Genomic DNA, 26,035 nt, shown 5'->3' on the forward strand with positions numbered 1-26,035 from the left:
TAATTTCTTTTATAAAATTAGAAGCTGCATTTCTGCTTTTAAATCCTCAAAAAATTGTCCCCATTCACTTCCATTACAAGTGCCTCATTCATTGTAATCTATTGTAATTTTTTTCTTCAAGAAAACGGGAGATTAGTCTTTTCTATTTTGTGATAGTCAACACTATGCCACAAATGCTGTTTATAAAGCCTAGAATACTGTTGCTGTTGTATTGATCCTGGAATATTACTTTAAACTAATTATTTTACTGACTATTGTTCAAAATCGAGAGTTAAATTTTGAAACAATAAAACATGGAGAAGCTCAGTAGCTTCTCTAGCCAAAACAATGTTTTCAAGTAAACAAATTCACATGCTTCTTCTATCAGTGGAGATACGCTTTATCCTGATAATGACCTCAGCGGCCACTGGACGTTACTAAGTCTCTGCAACAAACTGCAGTACAACAGTTTGTGTTTAACTGATTATATGTCCAGCACTGTTCTAGGAAATTTGCCTCATATCTTTATTGTTTCCAGAGGTTATAGTCTTAATTGCAAAATGACGTCTTCATAACGCATAAACGTAATCCTAGTCTTGAACATTATGAAATAATGGATAACCGTGATCCTGCGATGACGTGAATTCACGGATGAATTGTTCCACAACATGCAATCCAGCCACCAGTGCTGAAACAGTATGTTTTAATTTCATATTACAAGGATGCTATTATAATGGTAAATTATAACTGAACACTGTCATTTCCTGTTTGACCTATGCAGATTTTCTTTTCATAAATACACCCTGATGCATTCAGCAATCACGACTCATTGCAAGCCAGTCAAGGGTTTGGCCACAAGCTGATTCTGTCTGTTTTCTGATTATGGTACTTGAGAAAGACATGTCCCAGTACAAACCTTTGAAAAATCTAAGCAATAAGCATAAAAATACAGGTATTTAAGTGCAAATGTTATTATGCGGATTCGATTAATCTGTATAAACAAATCTTTTGTTTTTGTGAAATTAATAATTGTGAAATTCATAATATTGTTTATTATGAAATATTGTACAATAAAAACTGGAACTGTAAATTAGAAATATGACATAAGGTTTATTATGGATAATTAAGGTTATGGTTATCCCGAAGCACTGTCAAAACATTTTTTCAGCTCCAGCAGCAGCTGTGGTGGGAGCAGAAGAAGGGAGGGTGAAGGGTGTCAGAGGGAGTTATTTTTACTGCGACAAATATTTGTTGTTAAGGTCTTCGTTTACAAATGGAGTTATCCCCAAAACAAGCCTGCCAATTCCCCATTCAGCAACCATCCAGAATGGCAAAGTATATTTCTGTATGTTCCGATGAACACTGATCTGCTAAGTCAAACTGACCTGAAAAAAAAAAATCAATGATCTGAAAAAACAGTAATTCATAATGTCTATTTAGTAAGCTAACCTAATAACAAACCAAGAGAAAATCTGTGTACAATGAACAGTGCTCTGACCATGTTTACATGCACATCATTGTCCAATTAAGATCCACGACTTTATAAAAAGATATTTGGTTACTCTTTATTTTAAGGTGACATAGTTTTTGTAGGCTACTTACTCAAATAGTACTGAGTAATATTAATTGACTTCATGTAACCTATACTTACTAGAGAGTTACTGTTAGGTTCAGGGTTAGTTACTTGTATGCATAAACTACCGTTGTAGTAGCTCAAGTAGCCTACATGTAGTTGGCTAATGTGTAACTACGTTACATTTCAATAAAGTATACGAGATATTGTATGCTACAGGAAAATGTTTAAAAAGCCCATTCTAATTCAATAAAGGTTTGGAATCTCGTTACCACGGTATTGCAATGACCATGAGCTTTCAAACAAACCGCAGTCCAATTTGACTCTTTTTTTTTCTTCTTACCGTGCTTACAAGCCTACTTCACATGATGTTCGTTCTTGCACTGATTACTCCTCTGTCTAGTTTAACTAACGTTAGTATTTCATATACCGTCATATTGCCAAACGGTCTTCCAGAACGCGTTTATGACAGGTCACAAACCAAGTCAATGCACGTGTCTAAATGAACTCGTTTCATCTAATTTGGTCGGTCTGGAGAGAAAACCCTGTTCACGTTTAGTAGCCTTCGAAACGAAACGTACAGAAAAACGTGGACATGATGCGGCATTCAGAGATTTGAAGCAACCATCTACACTGTCTGCAAGCGACGCGACAAAACTACGAGGCTCACATTATTGTAATTTTGTTTAAAACGATCAATACTGCATTATTTACATTTGACATCACGCGCTTGGAGTGCACGCAATTTGATAGCAGCGTCGCTCGTAAGCAGTGTTTATGGTCCATGTGTTAAATAAATATGATGACAATATGAAGTGATCAGAGCTTAAACGATTACCGACCTCATCACTCAATTGTCTGGACTTGATGTACCTTGCGAAGAAAACATGTTAAATAAGCTCCAACAATATCGCATTCTCAGCTGCACGCTCCGTCAACTTCAGTCAAATATTGACCATGACTAGAATTCACAAGAAGTTAATGGAACGTACCTGTTAAAAAGGACGTTAAAAAAAGGTTGAGCATCAACCAACCTACAATAATGCATTAAATAGTCAAAAGAAATGTTAAAACAAATTATTAAAATTTACAGTTTTAGTCAAACTATTCCTGTGGTGCACAGCAAGTCTCACCAGACAGGAAAAAAAACAGAACTCACCTGTCATGCAAGATGTGTCCTCCAGTGTTTTCCAAATGCTGAATATTTGTGCTCTTGTAAAAAAAATATGATGTAGTCTCTCTAAGTCAACTATTAGTGATTGCTTTTGTCAGGAGAGGGAGGTCTCGCCTGGAAACCTTTGCATGCCCTCTCACGAAGAATCAGTCAACCTTTTTTTGCAAAGGGCACTCAAGACTCACTTTATATACAAGAAGTGGTGCATGGTGTGTGCGTGTGATTAATTGGTCAGCTTTTAAATCCCTGGGGAAGAAGTGCAAAACGTAGCAGTCACATTACAGCTTCACTGCACAAATATTAACCCGCAAACGAACAATCCATCGTGTCCGTCGCTGTGTTATGGGATGCCTAGTTTTGAAGTTGCTTTTGATGTAAATGTGGAATGAGTTTGTGGTATTATTCGAGTGGTTCTTGAAGGGGCTGGTTCACTATACAAGTAAATGTCATTTCAGACTGTATGGCTTTCTTTTTGCTGCCGAACACAAAAGAAAGCAAGTTTTTGTCCATAGAATGAAAGTCAGTGGAGTCCAAACAACATTGACTTTCATTGGATGGACAAACAAACACTGAGGCATTCAGAGAAAAAAAGGAAGTCATACATGAGGGTGTGTAAATGATCACATAATTTTCCTTTTTGGGTAATCCCTTCAATGGTAATATTTGGGGAAATAACACAAATCCAAACTCAAAATATGTCTTCCCTGTTACAGCTTAAATGCTGTACATACCCATTATTAATAAATTACCTAATCAGTTCTTTCTTCCCATAGTTTAGTGTGATCTCCATTTCTGATCTATTGCATATACTGGTGACTAATTGTCCCTTCTTACAAAAAATGCACATGTAGCTCTGCACAGCCAGGTACCATGTAACTTAAAAGGTCAATTTAGTGACCTTTAGTCAAAAAATAGTCAGGGGTCAATACTAGTTTGAGTTACTATCAGTGTTTTGCAGTGCCCTTTCAGAATGTCACAAAAAACATATTCTGCTGAGGTACAATTATGACAGATCAGCACTCAGTGAACCTAAGACAAAACTGTGGAAGCATAACAGTTTGTTTTGCATGAAATCAAGGTCATTTATTTTGATCTCACTGCAACAAGAGCATGGTACCCTTTTCTTGGTAAATAAACAAGCAGTTCTTTTCCAGAACAGAATAATCCTGTGAAAGCAAAGGATAATATATAATGAGGCCTTACGCATCTGCAAATATTGATGAGAGTGAAGCAGAATGAAAAATGACCACCCTTTGTGCAGGTATTCTGTGGGAATAATCGTCTCTGTGTCAGTGTTGTTAATAATTAAGGATCCTGTGACAGAACAGTGTTATGCAAACCTGTCTCACAAATATCTAGACATTTAAAGGCTTCTGATTCAGCATAAATAATGTCTTTTTTACTCTAAAAGGTGGGGAAAGTAAAACATTTGAGAGAAGCCATTGGTATAATTATATCTAGTATAATAACTAATTTGTTGAAAATAAACCAACAAAGATTCTGTTTACCCATAAGTTTAAATTAATTGAATTGCTCAGTTGTTCGAGAATATGTTCCATTTGGCAAGCAATAAAATGTGAGATGCATACTTGATTTATCATTTAGGCTTTACATAGGATGAAAGACTGAATCTTTAGCCGTAATTACATTATAGGTTATTTAACCCAGCTTGAAGATACAGTTTTTACACAGGGTGGTCTCTCTCATGGTGCCCCATGTTGAAGACATATGACTAGCCAAACACTATAGTAGTTACATTATTCCCTTGTTCAAACATTTTCACTAACAAAATAAATGAATCTCACAATGAGATAAATGTAATATTTGCACAAATATACTTGAAAATATGGCATTTCTAAATTTGCACTGGTAAGCAAAAAACTTTGCTTAAATGCTAAGCTGCATCCACACCACTAGGTGTCGGTATAATTAAAATTGTGCGATTAACTTCTGAAATGTAATAATTAAACACATTAAATGCTCTTATACATTTTCCTCCTCAAAAATATTTTTATTTAAACTTATGTGACCATACCAAAGTGATATTATGATCACTTAACAATTCTAGTTTTAGTCCAAAGAGATTATAAATGGCAATCATAATATGGTCTTATTCCTTTATCAGTGCCTAACAGCAAAGCAGTTTTGTTGAAGCAGATTTCATTAAAAAAAGACATGGATAAATTAACATCTGGAATGTGGTTTTTTTTGGGGGGGGGGGGGGGGGGGGGTTCCGTGTGAGAGAAGTCCATATTTTACAGAAGCAGTAAAGCGTTCATAAAAATTAACCCTGGCTTGACATTGTTCATAATACAAAAACAGCCAAGTCAATAATAACTCAGCATAAAAAAATAATCAGAGGGGCTGTTGGAAAAATTACCTGCAGCTTTGCTGCGCCAACAGGAGCTTTTGCCTGAAGCTACACGCTAACCATGTGTGCAAAGGGCAAGAATTCAATAAGCAAGACATTCTTGTTATAAACTGTCAGCCAAATAGCTTACATGGTTCTGGGCACCTGGTGGCTTGGATTTAAAAGTGAGTGCATAGAGAAATAATGAACCAAAAACAATAAAAATACAATATAAAATACATAATTTTGTGTAATGGACTTCAAAGATGTATCATCATGCAATAATGGAAGTTTTACTCCCAATTCTTTTCTATTGTGATGTACAGCCAAAACATTATGACCACCGGGTATTAGATGGTAAGTGAACAATCATTTTTTTGTAGAAAACATGTTGGATGCATGCAGAAGAAATGGGCCAGAATGAAGACCTAAACAACTTTGACCAAACCAGGGCTAAATGTTTATGGTCAGACTTAAGAATTTCTCTGAAATGGCAAGGCTTGTGGGTTGCTCCCATCAGCAGTATTACGAATTTACCAACAGTGGTCTGAGGAGGGAAAAACCACAAACCAGTGGCAGGGCATTGGGCACCAAAGGCTCATCGATGCGCAAGGACAACGAAGGCTATCCTGTCCGGAGCAAACTGACAGAATTCCTTCTGTGGCACAAGTCACACAAAATTGAACATGATGAAGAGTTCGAGGTGTTGCCCTGGCCTCCAAATTCTTCAGATCTCAATCTGATTGAACGTGAGGGATATACTGGACGAAAGAGTCTAATCCAATGCGGCTCCACCTTGGAATAAAGGATCTGCTGTAAATGTCTTGGTGGCAGATACCAGAGGACACAAACAGGGGTCTTGTAGAGTGCATTCCTCGTGGGTCTGCACTGTTTGGCAGGACGTGGTGGACCAACAGCATATTTATGCGGGTGATCATTATGTTTTGGGTCGTGTGAGTATATCCGAGTGAACAGGCTTCTCAAACAAGAAAAAATGTAGGGCGGGACTTGATTTTGTTCATCTGGAATTGATTGGATTGTTGTTGTTTGCTATTGCTGCGAACTCATGTGAGTGACAGATTATTTTTATTGTTATTAGTTTTTACTAACGTCTTTTTTTAAAAAACTTATACATGCATACATACATGATCAGGGAAATGAAACATGGTTGTATCTCTTTCAATTAACAACAACAACAAAAACACTTTTGCGTACATAATAACTTTGAAAAGAAAAACAGATAAAAATAAAAGAATAAAAGAAAGCACAATAATGAGGTTTTTTTTAAGTCTAAGGGATAAAATAAAAGAGTTAAATTTAGCAAAAAAAGAGGAAAGCTTAAAGGAGACTTAAGCCATTTTTGCTTGATAATGACGAATTTTGCATACGAGATAAAGAGATTAACAACATATTCAAGGGACAGCAGCTTTGGGTTTTCATAATAAAAAATATCTTCTTTAATGTTTAAGGTATGGGTCACATAGGGCTAAAAACATAAGTACTTAATTCAGCCCAAAATGCATTGATTATACTACAATTACAAAATAAATGGGCAACTGCTTCTTCAACAAAACCACAAAAAGAGCAAGTTTCATCAATATCAGAATATTTAGAAATGGATGAATTAACAGGATAGATTTTATAAAGTATTTTACAATGTATTTCTTATGTGAGTGACAGATTGATCCCGCCATCATGCCAGTAAAAACGTCATCAAAAGAAATGTCGCTGCAAGAGGAAGGGTAAGTTATTTTGATTCAAGATTACCAGGGCATATGAATAAAAAAAAAATATGTGGACGGATAAATTATTTATAATAAACACTGATCACAGCACAACGGAAAGCTCATGTAAATTGTCATTTTCCTCCCCTCAGACTTGACTAACTAGCAATTACGGTTTACATGTGTGTGGGCAGAGAGCAAGAGAAGTTATTTTAGTTGCAAAACGGAATAAACAAAATTACCAATGCTCATTGAGAAAATTCAGAGAGGAGGATATACACAAATGAATATTTGTATACACAGTGGCCCTAAAAAGCATTCGGACAAATTGATGAATGTCATAAATGTCCATGTTAAAATTTTGTTTTGTGTGTTATTTCAATTCCCAGGTTAAAGTCAAATACTGCACAAAAGCAACAAGATTTCAGGCCTAAAGGCATTGCACAACATGACTCTGTGCCAATATAAACTTTTTCTTTCACCCTATGCCCCCCTAAGACTGATATAAGATTGGAGTTTAAATGAAAATATGAGCTGCTCTTATCTGATGAGCCACACTCTATGAGATTCTTAATTACTAGTTGAGTCATGTTGATCTCAGCCTCATGATCCCACTGCACCTTTTACCACCCAGGCATACGACAAGACCACACTCAGAGCACCCGGCCCAAATGCATCCTTCTTCTTTATTAAGACAGCACTCGCTGTTCCCACTATTAATAATTACAGGTTTAAAATATCATGTGTGGATTCGAATACATTGGTAACATGATGACACAGCAGGTCTTCTAAAAGGACTTGTCAAAAACATTATTAGTGAAGCACAGAACAAATCTGACGGAGCTGCTGATTTTTTCTTTTTTACCCCGTAGAATGAGAGAATATTTAACTTTTATTGAGAAAAAGAGCATCTTCTCAGAGAATAAGACCAACATTTGACTAATGGTTTAAAGAGTGAAAAGGATTCAAGGCCAGTTATTAAGTAACCGAGTTAATCTAATTTTCCTTTAAATTGACGCACTAAAAATAACAGAGAATCTTCTAGGCACCAGCTTCACTTCGGTCGCACATTTTGAAAAGCACTTGATGTTTTCATTAAAAAGATATTGTTAGCTGTTGCAATCTTTCAGTGTAAAAGTTAAATTATGTTTTTTTTGTACTTTTTATGTATTGCTTCAAAATCCACAACCAAATATCCTTTGGTAAATGAAATGAAGAAAACTGAAGTTTCTGCATCTTGATGTTTAAAGTATTGACTCGTCAATTCAACCTTTTAGACTTGGGTTGAACAACTCAAAGAAATAAATCTGAATATATACTGACCTCTACAGACCATTGCTAATGTTCCTGATAAAGAAAGCACTGCATGCATAGGGTGTTAAAACCAAACATTTGTTCATAGGTTTATCAAATCACTTCTTACATCAAACACATTAACACAACCTGGCTTTAAATAAGATCACATGTTTCATTGCACATTATTTCAACAGACAAATGATGTACAGTATTTCTGACTTATCACTCAGTCATCAGACCACTAGTCTATCTTCCCTGATTCTGTTTTACAGAGAAATCATTTAATACAGACCAAGAGCAAGACTACAAAATAAGTCTAATGGGAGGTAAGGTATAAAAAGGGCATTAGACAATGTTGCACAAAACTTATACATTTGTCCTAATGTTGTGCTCTACTCAAGTATATTATAGTTCCAGTCAGGAGTGTTTTGTGTGGATCATTGCTTGATCTCCTACTCATCAGCTTTGCTCTCCGTTTGCCCGTCTCTTCTGTTGGCCAGCTCTTTTAGTCCCTCCTGAAGCTGCTCAACAGCCTCTTCATCTCCTGCTGCACGTGCCAGAGCCAGGGCTTCCTGATACAGTTTACCAGACTCCTCAAATTCCCCTGGTTAACAAAAGACAAACAACATTGACAATTTTGTATCCCTGAGAATATCTTCTAGAATATTCTTTAATCTTTATACTATGATCATTTTATTTGTAATTATAAAACAATATAATATTCACAAGTGTGGGGTCAACAATATTTTGTAAGCAAGGGTGCATTAAACTGACAGAATTGTTTTTTTTTTAATAAATGCTGTTCTTTTTAACTTCCAATTAATCAAAGAATCGATTATGATTTCTACAAAAATATTAAGCAGTTGAGCAACTGTTCAACATTGACTACGTTTACATGCAGCCAATTTTCGGGTTATGGTCGGGTTAAGGTCACTATTCGGGTTTCTGAAACATTAGGTATAACCCGTTTACATGCGTGAGCAGAGAGAGTTACTCCTGTATACATGCAGTATAGTCCAGTCATTTTAAGCCAAAATGGGGGTCAACCTTGAACAAATTGCAACAGAAGCAAACTCAACTGATTTTGTATCCTCAATATGTCCTGAGTAAGGAAAAAAAAGCCCCGAAGAATCCCATTAGGGGAAAGTTTCGAAAAAGACCCAAATATATCCAATTCATACGCCTATTCATTCTGTTTCTGTAAGTTGTTTACTTACATCAAGACAAACAAAAAATGAATTACAAGTTTTTTGAAATTGTTTGTTAACATGGACAAACGGTGCATAATATAATTACGTATTAGCTAATTTGCATAATTACCCAAACAGTTCTAAACATTGGGCATAGCCAGGTGAAAATGTTTTTTTGAATCTTGTTGACATATAACAGTAAAGTATTTAATATTAAGGTCTGAATGGAACCCATTTATGCTACCCATGAACATTAATAAAGGAAGAAGTACTTTAGAAACCAGCCTTTATTAATTATTATTGCAGAGATGGGGTTTGGGCATTGAGTGCATTGTGTACGTAATTAGATTTTTTGATCCAGACACTTTTTATTTCACCTACCTTTTGTCTTCTGCATTCTCCTTACCCGGTCTCCTGTTCTTCCCTCAGACTCATCATCTCCCAGAAACAGTCCCACTGACCCAGCCCCAAACCCCATCTCTGCCATAATAATTAATAAAGGTAATAATAATTAATAAAGGTAAAGTACTTCTTCCTGCATTAATGTTCATGGGTAGCCTAAATGGGTTCCATTCAGACCTTAATATTAAATAGTTTACTGTTATATGTCAACAAGATTCAAAAAAACATTTTCACCTGGCTATACCCAATGTTTAGAACTGTTTGGATAATTATGCAAATTAGCTAATACGTAATTATATTATGCCCCGTTTGTCCATGTTAACAAACAATTTCAAAAAACTTGTAATACATTTTTTGTTTGTCTTGATGTAAGTAATCAACTCAGTGATTTTCATGATGATATCTAAAGGTTAAAAATGTTACCCTTTTCACATGAGAAAAATAATGAATAGGCGTATGAATGGGATATATTTGGGTCTTTTTTCGAAACTTTCCCCTAATGGGATTCTTCGGGGCTTTTTTTTCCTTACTCAGGACATATTGAGGATAGAAAATCAGTTGAGTTTGCTTCTGTTGCAATTTGTTCAACCTTTTTTCATAAAATGACTGGACTAATACCCCGATGTAAACGGCGACGCACGGTAAGCGTCTGGACGTACGGACAACCTTAAAGGCCTCATTATGCTTCTGCGTCAACTCCACGGCGTAGCTACGCCGTCACTCTTACGGTGTCGTGGCCGTTTTATGGTTCTGCGTCAGGTTGAGCTGCATCGCGGTGCATCTGACCAATCACAGCCCTTGTGGTCTGCGTCGCCTCGACGCGTAGTTACAATTTTTTGGAGGTGCACGTCGAGCTACGGCGGAGGGGTTCACGGCGACGCAGAGGGGTCTGCGGGGGTACGCCGTCGATTCGACGCAGAAGCATAAAACAGGCTTAAGACGCAATATGCGACATTTCTGTTTCTTCTTCCTGTATCCAAAAACAACAACAACAGCAGCAGCACGCGGATAATGAATAGTTCGGGGCAGATAGCGATCGCCTTTGTTTGCGCTTTGGTGCTGGTATTGACCTCGCTCCAAATGTAGGCTGTGCTGCGTCTCGCCATGTTTACTTCCGGTATACTGCACGCGGGTTTTTGTATGTGCCGAGAAGTTCCTCTACTCAAAAGACCAAGATTCCTTGCGAATAGAACATGCGCAGAACACAAATCATTATGGGGATATGCCGATACGCGTTTACATGACCAAAAATTCGGGTTAGAAAAGGGGTACCCCAGGTATCATATCCCGGTTTTTAAAATCCGGGATATGAGCATATTCGGGTTTTTGCCGGTGTTTACATGGTCGTGCGTGACCGGGTTATTGCTAATATCCCGGTTTTGAACGGGTTATTGGCTGCATGTAAACGTAGTCATTGACCGTGCGTCGTCGACGCTAACCTTGCGTCGCCATTTACATCGAGTTATTGCAATTCCATGTATACAGGAGTAACTCTCTCTGCTCACGGATGTAAACGGGTTATTCCTAATGTTTCAGAAACCCAAATAGTGACCTTAACCCGACCATAACCCGAAAATTGGCTGCATGTAAACTTAGTCATTGATAATGATAAGAATATGTATATATCCTCCTTTCCCCGAACCTTTGAATGGTAGTGTGTGTTTGTGTATATTAAAACAATATAAAATTGTAAATGTCAGTGTAACTAAAGTGAGCAGTTGAACCTTTGTGCATGAGAATTCCTGCCATATTCCCAAGCAGCACATGTTGATCAGGGTGACCAGCTGCCTGTGCAAGCTCAACGGCCTTCTTTACATGAGCCAGCGCCTCATCGTGCTTCCCTTGCAGGTCCAAAACGGTCGCCAGATCACTCATCAGAACCAGGGTCTGAAACAGATTCATTACCGCATACCATTTAATGGGACAAACACCTTCTTGCCACATAGGCAATCAGAAGATCTTGTAAAATATATTTTGGTTGAATAAATATGACTATAAGGTATATGTACCACCAGTACATATATACTTGCAAACCAGTGTAATGTCTTACAAAGGGAACGTCACCTGTGGGTGGGACTCTCCCTGCTCCTCCTGGCAGATCTGCAGCGCATGCCGGTAATCCCTGCAAGACCGCGTGAAACGATGATTAGCTGCCAAATAACGTGCCCTCGCATCCAGACTAAGACCGAGCAGCAGCCTGGTGTCTTTGCGCTCCTCATCTAATTGAAACAAACATTTAGTATGAGATCGAATACAACACAAATAACCTGTTTGCACAGGAAGTAAACAGAACATACCTGTCAGGCTTTCTGGAAGAAGGTCCTTCTGTTTCTCAATCTTGGCTTCTAAAGACTCCGTGCAGAACTGGAAGCCATGCTCCGCCAACTCGTTCCTGGAAATGAAAAGTACGAGTTACTGAACAGCGCAGAGGTTAACAGGTCAAATGAGTAAAGTGTTTATCACCCTTTTTTCTCTTTCAGCAGAGGATCAGAACTCACTTGTTTTGAGTGGCATATATGCTGGCCAGCTTCAGCGACATCTCAATCACTGCATTGTCATCCTTTTGAGATAAAACCGGTATAGGCGGTTAAAAAACAGAAAAGACTGAGGCCGATCGCATTTCTCATTGTTTCTGATTTTTTTTATAGGATAATTAGTCAACCAATGTTCAGAAATGAAGGAATAAGTAATGAGCATTGCATACAAAAGTAATAACATGCAAAAGAATATTCCATTATTGAGTGTTTTTACCTGTGGTGTTCCCCCTGACAGCATGAAACTCATGGCTGCTTTAAACAGCTTCTCAGCCTGCAACAAAGAACAAAAAAACAGAGTCACATGCTGACGTTCACTAGATGTACATACTAATGTAGAGCACCGAGTCAGTGGGGTAGGGTAGAGGGAAGATCTCTCTCAAACATACTCACATTTTCCAGCTGACCTTGGACAAATGCAAGATTTGCCATCTGTGAAGAGTGAGGAACATTAAGCTAAATTATGCTCTCATTTAATCTTCATTGTCATTTAATACATGTGACCCTGGACCACAATACCAGTCACAACAAGGGTCAATTTTTTGAAATTGAGATTTACACATCATCTGAAAGCTGAATAAATAAATTCTATATGATGTATGGTTAATTATGATAGGATAATATTTGGCCGAGATACAACTATTTGAAAATCTGGAATCTGAGGGTGCAAAAAAATCTGAACATTGAGAATATCACCTTTAAAGTTTTTTTGCCGCATCAACTCACAAAAATATATATTTTTTACATATTTACAGTAGGAAATTTACAAAATATCTTCATGGAACATGATCTTTACTTAATATCCTAATGATTTTTGGCATAAAAGAAAAATCAATAATTTTGATCCATTCAATGTATTGTTGGCTATTGCCACAAATTATATTGCCATGTGACTTGTGACTGGTTTTGTGGTCCAGGGTCACATATTGTTTAACAAGGAGAACTCTACGAAAAAATGGACTGGGCTAGGTGAAAAAGGAGGACAAGACAAAGGACAAAAAAAAAACATACCAGGCTGTACGTATATATAATTGCATCATTACTGTGCATCTGATGTGCCAGTCTGACAGCTTTGTGTAAGAAAGCATTGGCTGCGTCCAGTTCCCCAGTCATCATGCTGTACTGTGAAGGAGGTTAAGTAACATTCAGTCTTATAATATAAACATTATGAATTTTTTTCATATTAAAGACAGAAATACACACGATTTTTGTTCTCGGTTTACAATCTACAGCCATGGACAAAAGTTTTGGCAGTGACATAAATTTTGTGTTTTTCAAAGTTTGCTGCTTCAGTATTTGTAGATTATTTTTTACATGTTCCAATGGTATACTGGAAAACAGAGATAAATATTTCCTAAGATTTTAAAGGCTTTTATTGGCAAAAATATTTGCCAATGTTTACATTATTGACCCTTCTTCTTTATAGTCTCTGCAATTTGCTCTGGCATGCTGGATATCGCCTTCTGGGCCAATTCCTGACCGATGGCAATCCATTCTTGCTTTGTTAATGATCGGAGTTTATCACACTTTGTGGGTTTCTGCTTGTCCACTCATCTTTCGAGGATTGACCAAAGGTTCTCAATAGGATTAAGATCAGGGGATTTGCCTGGCCACGGATCCAAAAATTCAATGTAATGATCTCCGAGCCACTTCACTATCACTCTTGCCTTGTGACACGGTGCTCCTTCATACCGGAAAACGCACAGATCATCACAAAATTGCTCCTGGAAGTTGCTCTTGCAGGTTTTGATACCGTTCTTTATTCCTGGTGGTGTTTTTGGGCAGAATTGTGAGAAAGCCTACTCCCCTAGATGAAAAGCAACTCCACATATGGCTGGTCTCAGGATGCTTCCCTGTTGGCACGACATGGCATCGTTCACCTTTTCTTCTCTGGACAATAGATTTTCCAGATGTTCCAAAAAGTCAGAAGGGGGCTTTAACAGAGAAAATAACTTTGCACCAGTCTTCTGCTGTCCAATCCGTGTACTTTCTGCAGAATTTCAGTCTTTCCTCAATGTTTTTTCTTGGAGTGAAAGGGCTTCTTTGCGGCCCTCTTTGACACCAGGCCGTTGTCGAAAGTCTTGGCCTCACCGTGCTGCAGATGCACTCTCGGTCTCGCACACACATCTGCTGCCAATATTGAGCAGCTCTGCACTGGTGGTGAGACGATTCCTTCACCCACTTTTCAAGAGAAGTCCAGAAGAAGTCTTCACTACAGTTGAACCTCTCTCCTTGAAGTTCTTGATGATCTGGTAAATGGTTCTTTCAGGTGTGATATTCTTTGCATCAACTTCCTTGCATGTGAAACTATTTTGATGAAAGAGATGATGGCTGCACGCCTTTCTTTGGATGTAACCATTGCTAACACAATAACACAATGATTGGAAGCACTTATTTCCTCCTTTTATAGCACTCAGTCTGTTCTTATAATCAAATCAGAATGATATAGTGATTTTTACCAGACTATCCCTCGTTCACACTTTCCCATGTAAGGATGATATAATTAGTGAAATGATGTTAGCTAGCTATTGCTTTTCACAATTATTTAAAATGCTCAAGCAGCATACTTTGCAAAACACGAAATGTATCACTGCCAAAACTTGGTCATGACTTTAGAAGAGGCAGCACTAGTTGCTGAAAGTCAGAGCCAGTCTACAGATTTCGGTTGACAGATATACCAGCAAATTTCGTAGTGTATCTGTATAATAATAATAATAATAATATATCTACAAAGTGAATGATTACTAGTGTTTAAGATCTGTTCACTTACAGAGCAGATTCTTTAAAAAAAACGGTGACCACAACTGAAATGTCTTCTATTTTACATATTTAGTTTATTTAACACAGATAATTTAATCACAAATGACATTATCAGAATAACAAAGCAATAATTTGAACTGAAAAAAAAATCTTAGTATTTGCTTTGTCCCTCGGTTTTCACATTTTTGTTGTGGTCTCAGACTATGCTAAGATAATGTAGATCAAACTGTCTTGATGTGATAACTGTATGGCTGTTAAGAGAGAACTCAATAAAGCATCACAGTATACCTTGGCTTTCTTCAAGAGCAGAATAAGTTCATCCTCAAGTTTTTGTTCCTCAGTCCTCTCATCAGAGCTTCCAAAAAGTGAAAAGGCTGATGGAAAAGCAAATCAGAGTGTCAGATCATTTTACAGAGGTCATCCTGGGTCGAGGTGGTTTATTCATTACGTAAATATCATGAAACACTGTTATGACATCATCGCACTTGTTACGTCATGTGTCAAATGCAGATGCTAATGTTTTCAATTCACAGACAATCTGCATGTAAACTCACCCATGACACCCCACGCAAGAGTCCACCTGCTAAACCCTGCCGTGTCTGAGTAACGCTTCTCTCTGGTGTATTGAAAAGAACTGACACCCGGATGCCATGACCTTCTGTGCCAGCGGCTCGACAGCACAAACACTCTAGCCGACTCACGCAGCGATTTAATTCTTGCAAAAGATAAACTGGAACCGGATACATTTCTTGTACAGTAATTTACAGAATGCTTTAAACAAGCTACCTGTGCAGCCAGCAGCCGACAGTAAGAGTGCAGCGCCATATTTGTGATTATGCAATGACGTCAGTCGTGGTGGTCACGTGACCCACCCGAGTTTGAGATTTCAAGATTTATTCTGTTTTTTTTTAATGAATTGTCCACTGAATGTGGATTAATCACACTACTATTATTATTTATTTATTACACTATTATATAATGTCTGGCAGTTCAGATGGCATTCCTGTAAAATCAAATTCGTTTCATTAAAAAATATACATTCATAGATACATTTTGTCCCTTTTCTAATAAATGAGGTGTTGATTTTTTTTATTTTTTCTCCAGAATATTATTGGCAAGAACCAGTTGCTTAATTACATCATCCTGCAGGAAATTACTCAATTTTTGGTTGTAAAACAACAGCACAAACATAAGAGGATGAAAATAGTCCATAAAGGAATAGAATAGGTCATTAAAATGTTTTAATTCTGTCATCATGTACTCACCCTCAAGTTATTTCAACCCTGTATGAATGTCTTTTTTCTTCTGCTGAACACAAAGGAAAATATTCTGAAAAATGTCAGTAATCAGACAATTGATGGACCTCATTGACTTCCATAGTTGGAGTCAATGGGGTCCTATCAACTGTTTGCTTACCGACATTCTTCAAAGTATCTTGTGTTCAGAAGAAAAAACTCATACAGGTTTGAAACAACTTGAGGGTGAGTAAATTATGACAGAATTTTCATAGTTAACTATTCCTTTAAACATCTAAAACAACATATTAAAAAAACGGACCTAGTACTAAAATAATTTAAAAAAGTTACTGAATACAAGGAATAAAGCATACAAAAGACACATCAATTTATGATTTACTCTTGTTTATTTCTTTTACTTAAGCACAAATGAGGTTACAAAACAACACAATATCCTGTTATGACCCACTGGCCATTCGTGTTTTTAACAGGAAAAAGAGGGAATGCTTTGTAATAATGTCTTTTCAGTTCTAGGTTAGCACACAGCGGGTCTCTGTATCACAGTTCATGCAATAATTTTAGGTTTAAAGTATTCATTTGTAGACACAGAAGTGCACAGAAAGAGAAAGAGATAGGAAAGGCATAGGGTGATCCATATACACAGTCACTCACACGTAATATTCACATAAATAACTTCACAAAACAAAATTATACAATCCTTCCTCTGAAAACAAAGCTTTAAATTAAGCTGTCTGTAAAGCCTTTATACATTTCTTCTTAAAAAGGGAACAAAGTTGCACATGTGACATGTCCATTTAAAAGCAAAACATAAATTTGTGTTCTTTAAACTGCCATTTATTTGAATAATAATAATGTAGGTTAGCATAGCCATTATTCAAGAAATAAAGTATACGGGTATGTAAGGCTTTCTACGTAAATCTCTTATAATCCACTGCGACAAATAAAACATCTATCCATCAAAAAGATGAATGTGTAGTTTACAGAAACAGTACAAAATGCAAGCAAAGAGGAATGTCGATAGTGTAAATGACTTTAAAACCGATTTACGTTTTCAGAATTAAGGAATGTTTTCCCAAGTTAAAACGTTAACACACTCTTACATCTATACGTTCATAAGAGACAAGAGAGCTATATTAAAGCCCATGGAAATTAAGCCCTATGTGCTTGAAACCAATCATAAAGTACATTAGATGAATGTAACAAGTCATCTCTTTTCAAATAAGTCAGCACCTTATAATTCAGTATCTAAATCATTTTACTTAAAGGTGAATAAAAGCAATTAAAAATGAGTAAAAACTCCCGAGCATCACACACTTTTACGAGTTAATTTACCAGGGAATTTATAGACATATATTGCAGACCTCACAACTGACCTGTTGGACTTGGACCAAGTGCCATCATCTAAGGATGTTATATTTGGCACGCAATATATTTTTTATAAATCTGCACTGGCTTCATACAACATGATTGAAACCTCATTAGTAACCAGCATTCAGAGGCACAAAATATTTACTGACCGCAACAAGTTCCTGTAAGGTCCAGCTTCAGACCCCCAGTCAAGACCAGGTTATTGCACAAGATGAAAACAAAGTGTCACATACGGGCCTCTCTGGCTCTGGTATAATTTTACTGCACAATGTTGCTGATTGACAAAACTCAGTTTGAAAAGACCGTTACACATTTAGTGCCAGCAAGGTTTAAGATTCATTTCAACTATACAACGTGCAAACGAAGGGATAATAACCATTGACAAGTACTGTCACTATATTCCCCACTAAATCACACTCAAAAACACATTGATTTTTTTTACTCATTATAGAATGCTGGAATTCTAAACATTTTATGCAGATGACCAAGGGCATTTCAAATCACTTAAAGTGAAATCACAAACATGATGCGCAGTGATTGTCTACCCTGCATGTGTAGATCTGATTGGTAGTATGGTTATCTTGCAGCAAGGGTGCATACTAGGTGTGCAAAGAGCTGCCTAACCATGACCAGAAGGAAAATAACAGCACACATCAAACTTCAACTGCCACACAGAATGAAGGAAGACTGTTCACTCCTCACCAAACTTTGGAGTAACTGAGAAGGGTGGGTGTGTGTGTATGTGTGTGTGTGTGTGTAAGTGTAACAGAGGACACAGGCTCAAGCCCACGCATAGCATGAAGACCTCACTCCCGACTCCCAAAGAGCTGAAGGAAAAAGAGGAATATGTAGACCACATCCATGTAGAGGCAGATGGCTCCAAACACATGCTCCTCTGGGTTCAGAGAGTACCGTCTGTTGCCAATCAGCAGCTGCATGTCGAACGCCAGGAACTAAAGCATAACAAAAGGAAGATTATTAGATCTTGTATGAAACATAAACATGACAATATTGCATAACCCAAGGGTACTAACCAGAGTGAAAACCAGAGCACCAAATCCAGCATAAGCAGTATGCAACCAGGGTATCTAAAACCACAGACAGAGGACACTCTACGGTTGGACCGATATCAAAATTATGGCTTCAGTATGATTTCAATATAATACGTTTTTAGTGATTATAGCCTTACTCAGAGTGTCAGTCCAAATCAGATTTTATGCTTTAGCAAGTGTGAAAAAAATCATATGAAATGCAATTTTTACAAATCCGTTTTGAGCTATATTTATAAGTTCGTATGTTTTTTCTGGAAATACGTTTCAGTCTGACTGCTCTGATCAGATTTTGCGTTTATGTCACTTTCTCATGCCAGGTAAAATGTAAACATCAGGCTTGTTAAATAAAACATACTGAATATTGCTGGAGAAACAAGCTGGTGCAGTTGTGGCTGTCGACCAGAAAATTACAATACAATGGAGACATGTTTTAAGACTGGCGGAGACTAAATAAAGCCACGCATACCAGCCTCCTACGTTTCTGCCGCTGCCTCAGAAGATGCAGTAGTCCAGCACGGCAGCTACACATTGTCATGTTGTAAACAAGAAAACATCTGTATTGCAAACCCCTCCACGTTGCCGTTGTTGTTTTTGGCGTATATCTACCATACAGGACACACAAACCAGATCTGAACAGTTGCGATTCACAGTGTGGACCTTCAATAATTTAGATCAGATTCCAATCGGATACACAAATAATCGGATTTGGACTGACAGTGTGAACAAAGCTATTTGCACATCATACTAGTGACAGCTTCAAAGTAATCTAGAATATTTAAATATCTGTTTATCAGCTTACATATCCAAATGGTGCAGTAAAGAACAGCAGAAGCCCAGTTATCATCAGCACCATCATGAGAGAGAAAAGTAATCCGTGGCAGGTGGTGAAGTCAACCTAGATGACAGAAGACAATGCTCTATCAAATGACACATAAATGAAGCACTTGACAGAAGCCGTTTAAGATGAAATGAGCTCACCCTGGATTGGAAACAGAAGAGTGTGATGGCCAGACACACCAGTGCTGTGATGCCCACACTCAACATTACCACTTTGGTATTATGGTAGCTGTATATAGAAAGAGTGAAAGTAGTGCTGCAAATTAGAGACACATATTCGTGTACATCTATCTTTGAGAGGACATTCATTGACAATGCAATCTCTAGCTGTGAGTGTGCGTTAGAAATCAGGAATGGTGAGAGAACATTGTGCTTGGTATGTTTTTCATCTTCAGCCGACTACCTCTGGCAGTGGTCTAAACTAGACAAGCTCAAAACGTTTTAGACCCAGTTTACCCCTGTATTTAGCGTTATTCACTTGTGATCGGATTGACAAAAACACATCTTAATAACCGGTGTAAACAGAGCCTTAGAAAGATAGTCCTCACAAAGAGAGTTGTACACACACACACCTCAATACAGTTAACTATAGCAGTGGCAGTGTACAAGGCTACAATTGGGTTAATTTTGTCTCCTACTTCACTATTTAATGGATTGACCATAGTGACCTTAATGGTGTGTATAATAAGAGCAAGGACTCTAAACTTTCAAATTTTGAACATCCACTAACATTTTCTAGTCCAGAGATCTAAAAATGTAAAAATAATTCATCTTAATAGTTATAAAGAATATATCACCTCTAACAGTGGTCCATTTTTTTATATTATTAGAATATAATATAATAAAAATTTGTCTTACCTGGCGAGCATGCCAGCCATATAGGACATTGCCAAAGTCTAAAAATATAAAACAAGAATATTCATCCTTTTCTTTTTAAAGTTAAATGATAGTGAATACTTGTTTATAACATTTATTATCATTTAACTAGTGAACTAATGAGACAATGAGATTACTTACAAAAATGGCTAGAAGGATCATATTGGTTGGATATCTTCGTCTGCAGATGAAACACAAACACTGTTCAATAAATGATGGACATCAAAGAACCTCACACATATCCTATGCAAGCCAGAAGGTGAACTTAAATACAAGCACAATGTATAACAAACAGTATCTGTTTACCGTGCGTTTGTGCTGCACACAAGCATCAGGTATGTTCCCATGAAAGTCATGCTGGACAAAACATAGCAGTGTCACTCACAGGGTAACAAACATAATTCATATTTAAAGTTCTAAAGCCTCTAAAGAGGAAAGAGCACAGTAAATAGTTCACTTACTATGAGGTCAGATAGAAAACTCGGTTGTACTGTACAAACTTCCGGACTGGCTCACTGTGAAACACAGGACAGTCTTCAGTGACAGTGCTTTCATTTAAAAGAGGAATAAATGGATAAAATTGAGATGTATGTATTAATTACCAAAATGTGAAGAGTGACACCACACTAAATGTGACCATGAGCTGAACCATTAGGATACAGAAGACCTGCAAAGAATATATATGCTTTTCATAACTAGAATGTTCTGAATGATCTGATAGGCTACTTCAAAAAAGTTGCGAAAAGTCAAAGTTTTAGGTTGACGCATATAGCATAGAATAGACTGGGCATGCAACTGTTACTTACGTGTGACTTGCTTTTGAAGTAAAAAGAGTTATTAAGCGCAATAAACTGCAGAAAACAACTCACTGTGGCTCACTGTCTGACACACACCTAAAGCACCGCACACAAATACGCCTCTCGGACATCGCGCAAATCCAAATTCAGTTCTCTTTTGCAGCTTTTTGCATTCTAACGGTCAAGTAATGTCAAAATACTTGTCTTGGCAAGTATTCACGTAAACACAGTCAGTTATGTCTTCAGTGAATGTAGTGAAGAAATCAGATGTGTGTCAATAGGATCTGTGCATTAGGTCTTAAAGTGACAGCAGCCTAATACAGTAAACCTGCTGCTGCTGTCTGTGAAACAAAAGACAAAGAGAAAATCACTCACTGCTCTTGACAACAAATTTTGTAGCTTTAATATGAATCAATGTATATTTAATTCATTTGAAGACTATGCAGTGTTTAGTTTACATTTGATTACTCAGTTTCTGTATTGTTTCTCACTTGAATGCTACTGTTAAATAGATCTAGGCACACCTGATAAACTTGAAGCACTGTTTATTTCTTTTGTATCTTTGTTTTATTGTATTTGTCCTATTGTTTGTAATTTGAGATGCATTAAAATAAAAAAAATTAACTAATTGTCCACCCCAAGTTTTTAGGTATTTTTGTTTACCTGGATGTTCCTGATATATTACATTTTCAGGTCAATACAGCTATATATTACCAAGTTGAGCAAAGAGTTGTTGGTATTTACATAGCTTTTATTGTTTGTTTACATTGATGTTAAAATGACATTGTCAGAAGTTGTAGTGATGCTTTCTTTTCCCAGAAAGAACGTGAAACATATACATTGGTTACATCATTTTCATTTTTTAAATATATGTAAATATAATTTAAATTGATTTCACACACTTAAAGCAATATCTTATGGATCACATTATTTAACAAGTAATTGCATACCGTATTCTTCTTCAATATCGTGCAGCCCTACTCTTCACTGTTAAATATAAACGGATTCATAATGAAGATACAGAAGTGATTAAGTCAAAAAAAGTGAGTGATTTTCTGTTGTTTTTTTAAAATTAAATTAACAAAAGTGAGTGATTTTCTGTTGTTTTTTTAAAATTAAATTAACATTGATGTTAAAATGACATTGTCAGAAGTTGTAGTGATGCTTTCTTTTCCCAGAAAGAACGTGAAACATATACATTGGTTACATCATTTTCATTTTTTAAATATATGTAAATATAATTTAAATTGATTTCACACACTTAAAGCAATATCTTATGGATCACATTATTTAACAAGTAATTGCATACCGTATTCTTCTTCAATATCGTGCAGCCCTACTCTTCACTGTTAAATATAAACGGATTCATAATGAAGATACAGAAGTGATTAAGTCAAAAAAAGTGAGTGATTTTCTGTTGTTTTTTTAAAATTAAATTAACAAAAGAGACACCAACAGTTTATTAAACTGCTGTCCCTTTAAGAACAAATGCATGGATCTAATATAATTTTACACATCTGATTTGTTTATGTTCGCCTAGGATATAACAGACTACGTTTATGTGAATACTTCACACGATGTGCATTTTTACATAATCGTGTGTGTATTTGACCATTCAAGCGCAATAAGCTGTGAAAAATGTAAATGTAAAGACAATTGAATTCGGATCACATGCATCTGATTCGCGACATCTGAACTCATACTTCGGCTGTGTCCATTAGCTTGAGCACAGGATTGAGTCCTTTTTTGCGGCTTACTGTGATTTATAACACTCTACACTTCAATAACTTGTAATAAAGACAATCAAAGACATGCAACAGTTTAGAAAAACTATTTTTTAAATTTGTGAATCGATGCGAATTAGCAGAAGATAGAATTGAGTTTTATATGTGAATTAATTGCCCCCCCCCAACCCCCCCCCCCCCCCCACCCCTATTTAAACTTTTATAATATTTTACTATATATATATATAGAAGCAAATATACAAATATGCTGCTATGAATACAATGCATTTCGTTTGTTGTGAGACCAGTATAAATGTTGGCAGGGCGAGTAAAAATCTCAAATAACAGCCTCATGAGCCCTGATTAACCTGAACATCTTTTTAATTATAAATGAGCAACAAACACATTAAAAGATATAGACTGCTTACTTGCATCCAGCCCAATTCATATCTGTTAATGATGTTTGAACTGTCAAGCAGACTGCACATAGAAAAACAATTAAATGAGAACTTTCACACCTTCCTGATGAACATGCGGCGGACATTCTTGTCCTCCCAGGTGCTTCCACTCAGGCCATCGAAGCTGCTGGTGGAGCTCGGATCAGAGAAGGGTGAGGACATGTCTGCAGCATAAGCGTTGGAATATCCTGGACCTAAAGAGAAATTTTGCACTATTAACAACCTTCAGAGAAGCAAGACATCATTTTATCCTAAGACTTTTCTTACAGTTTCGTTGCATATAAAAATTAGTGCATCCATATCCAAAATTGCTGTAATAAAATGTCACGTACTAGGGCCGGGATGCACATAAGCCCAGCTGGGGTGCATGGGCATGGTTGGTGGTGGCATTGGGGGCAGCTGGGAAGCGTAAGTGAAGCTATCAGCTCCTTGTTCTTTATCTCCTGCTGTAGCTTCAGCATAGCTGGGTGGGGCTGCTGGCAGACTCATGGTCTACTGTAAAACAATAATATTCAAAAAAATCACCTGAGAATGGAATCAAGCACAAGTATATCTGTTATTCAAGCACCCTGGCTAGCATTAATATTTTATCCCACAAAGCCAATCGAACTTTGCAACTCTTCACCACATGAATTCCTTATGAACCTAAAACTTGGATCCTTTCCTATTTTAAGCCAATGGCAGACAATTTTTTCAATTAAATAAATGTACTATATTTTAGTTCAATCATGTTTTTTATTAAATATTTTGTATTTTAGGGCATTTTATGATTTTTATTTTATTTATACAAAATTAAAGTTTATTGTTAATTAAAACATTTCACAAAAATACTGTTTTAAATTTTTAAATTATTTTCCAAAACATGCTTTACTCTAAACCTGCGAGAAAATATTTTGTTTGGGCCGCAGTACCAAACGCTTCCACTAGAATAAATTTGTTTCCCATTCATTTCCAATGCTGTAATTTTTGATTGTGAGAAGCACAAGAGTGAATATTTTGTTGAGACCATTTAACATTATCGAATCATGTCCATTAATCTTTTTTTTTTTCCACATAGCAAGTGCCAAAACCTTTATCAAGTTTTGAACCATATCGATAAATTAAAAAATTCTTTAAAAAAAATAAATTCAGGAAAAATGACTAAAGAGCACCAAAGGGAGAACAGCTTAATAATATTCCCTTTTATCTGGGCACAGATTATAATTCATAATGTTTATAAATAGACCATGCATACCATATGCATTAATAGTCTTTTAAAATATTTTTTGGAATACAACAGTGTGTCACACTATTTCTCAAAATAATAGCAACGTCTTAGTAAGATGATATTTAAATGCTTAGTTTTATGATCACGACTCTAGTTTTATTTTGGGGGACAAAACTTACAAAACTTATAATACAGTGCAGTACAATGATAATTGAGAGAAATAAACATTCCTAAGATGCCTATCACATTTGATACATGTATATGTGTGGATAATTAAGTAAACATGGGTTGCTACAGTCTAGTAAAAGTTCATTTAGAAATATTACTAATAATATAAAATTTATTCTTACGTTTACTTTATAAAAATCATTAAATATTTGACAGGAAAAAGACACGTGTACCATGACCTGATGGTGTACATATACAATTACAATTATACTAAAATGTTTTTTGTTGTTGATAAAATAATAATAATAAAAAATAATTATATATATATATATATATATATATGCAAACTATAAATAAGAGGGCAGAAGGCATGTAGAACAATTGTGTACAACAGGTTTTCTTCAGCACAGATGTTATCATACTGATAATTAAGAGGCGTTAGAAATTCTTGTTTCAAATATGATACAGTAACTTACAATTATAACTTACAGTTATTATAAGTAGTAAAGAGAACATCAGTTTAGACTCATATTGACCCGGCTAGTGCATGTAGAGCTATCAAATACAAAGCACCACAGTCTTTTATTCTAAATTATTAGTCTTAACAAAGGGGAGTACTGTACTAAAATAATTTGCAACAGGACTGATATAAAGGTTGACAGCGCTTAGCTTAGCTAGCACATCGGTGACACTTTTCAAGCCCATTATATCGTGCAGGAGACGACAAATGCTTTGCCCATATAAGAATAACGTTGTTAGAACCTACATCAAAATGTAGGCTCTAACAAATTAATTCTAGAGTAATCTCTGTATTTCAACTTACCTTACTGCAACTGCTAATGTGACACTCGAGATCCAAGTAAAAACAATAAACTAAATCGTTCAATGACGTACTTCCGGTGTTTCCGGAAATGACAAACGCGTATGATTGCCAAACTGGAAAGTGTGAAGCGATGTTGGTAGAATTTCTTTTTTGCTAAATGTACCGTCTTTATGATGAAAATGTGTTTTACAGTGAAAACATGTCCTGTTGGATCTCAATGTAAGTTAGAAAAACAAAATAACTCACATTTAGAACACATAGAGAACCAGAAAGAGCTTTATTGCAAAGTATGTTTGCATACACAAGGAATTTGTTTTGGTGAAAGAAAAAGCTTCCAGTTCACAGAGACAACAACAACAACAGTATACAGATAGTAAAATAGAAAATAAAGATGTGAATAAGACAAAGCGAATAAATATATAGACAATTTTTTAACATTACATTTATCCATACATGTAAATTCCCAGGAAAGAAACAATGCCTCTTA

The 26,035-nt window shown here is 36.3% G+C and overlaps 2 protein-coding genes across 3 annotated transcripts; both read right to left on the bottom strand.

The window, feature by feature from the left end:
- Window positions 1–7,467: 7,467 nt before the first annotated feature.
- Window positions 7,468–15,840, bottom strand: ttc19 (tetratricopeptide repeat domain 19). Its single transcript, XM_077230603.1, has 10 exons — window positions 15,537–15,840; window positions 15,271–15,356; window positions 13,234–13,344; window positions 12,616–12,654; window positions 12,440–12,496; window positions 12,187–12,248; window positions 11,986–12,080; window positions 11,753–11,907; window positions 11,413–11,575; window positions 7,468–8,700 (listed from the first exon to the last, which is right to left on the bottom strand). Exons 1-10 carry the CDS (start codon window positions 15,805–15,807, stop codon window positions 8,549–8,551), a joined length of 1,191 nt encoding a protein of 396 aa, XP_077086718.1. The 5' UTR covers window positions 15,808–15,840; the 3' UTR covers window positions 7,468–8,548.
- Window positions 15,841–16,605: 765 nt separating this feature from the next.
- faim2a (Fas apoptotic inhibitory molecule 2a) lies at window positions 16,606–25,632 on the bottom strand. 2 transcript variants are annotated; one of them, XM_077230615.1, is made up of 12 exons: window positions 25,549–25,632; window positions 23,683–23,845; window positions 23,411–23,544; window positions 20,974–21,038; window positions 20,833–20,886; window positions 20,678–20,728; window positions 20,513–20,552; window positions 20,354–20,391; window positions 19,637–19,724; window positions 19,458–19,553; window positions 18,641–18,694; window positions 16,606–18,559 (listed from the first exon to the last, which is right to left on the bottom strand). In XM_077230615.1, the coding sequence occupies exons 2-12, from the start codon at window positions 23,837–23,839 to the stop codon at window positions 18,413–18,415; spliced, it is 924 nt and encodes a 307-aa protein (XP_077086730.1). In that variant the 5' UTR covers window positions 23,840–23,845; window positions 25,549–25,632; the 3' UTR covers window positions 16,606–18,412. The 2 variants fall into 2 exon arrangements, with proteins under 2 accessions (XP_077086730.1, XP_077086739.1); XM_077230624.1 differs by having other exon boundaries at window positions 23,683–23,842; window positions 25,549–25,614.
- Window positions 25,633–26,035: the final 403 nt, after the last annotated feature.

The sequence above is a fragment of the Siphateles boraxobius genome, unplaced genomic scaffold (genome assembly GCF_051911475.1).
Source record: "Siphateles boraxobius isolate OS27281-9 unplaced genomic scaffold, OSU_SipBor_1 1, whole genome shotgun sequence".
NCBI classification, from domain to species: Eukaryota; Metazoa; Chordata; class Actinopteri; order Cypriniformes; family Leuciscidae; genus Siphateles; species Siphateles boraxobius.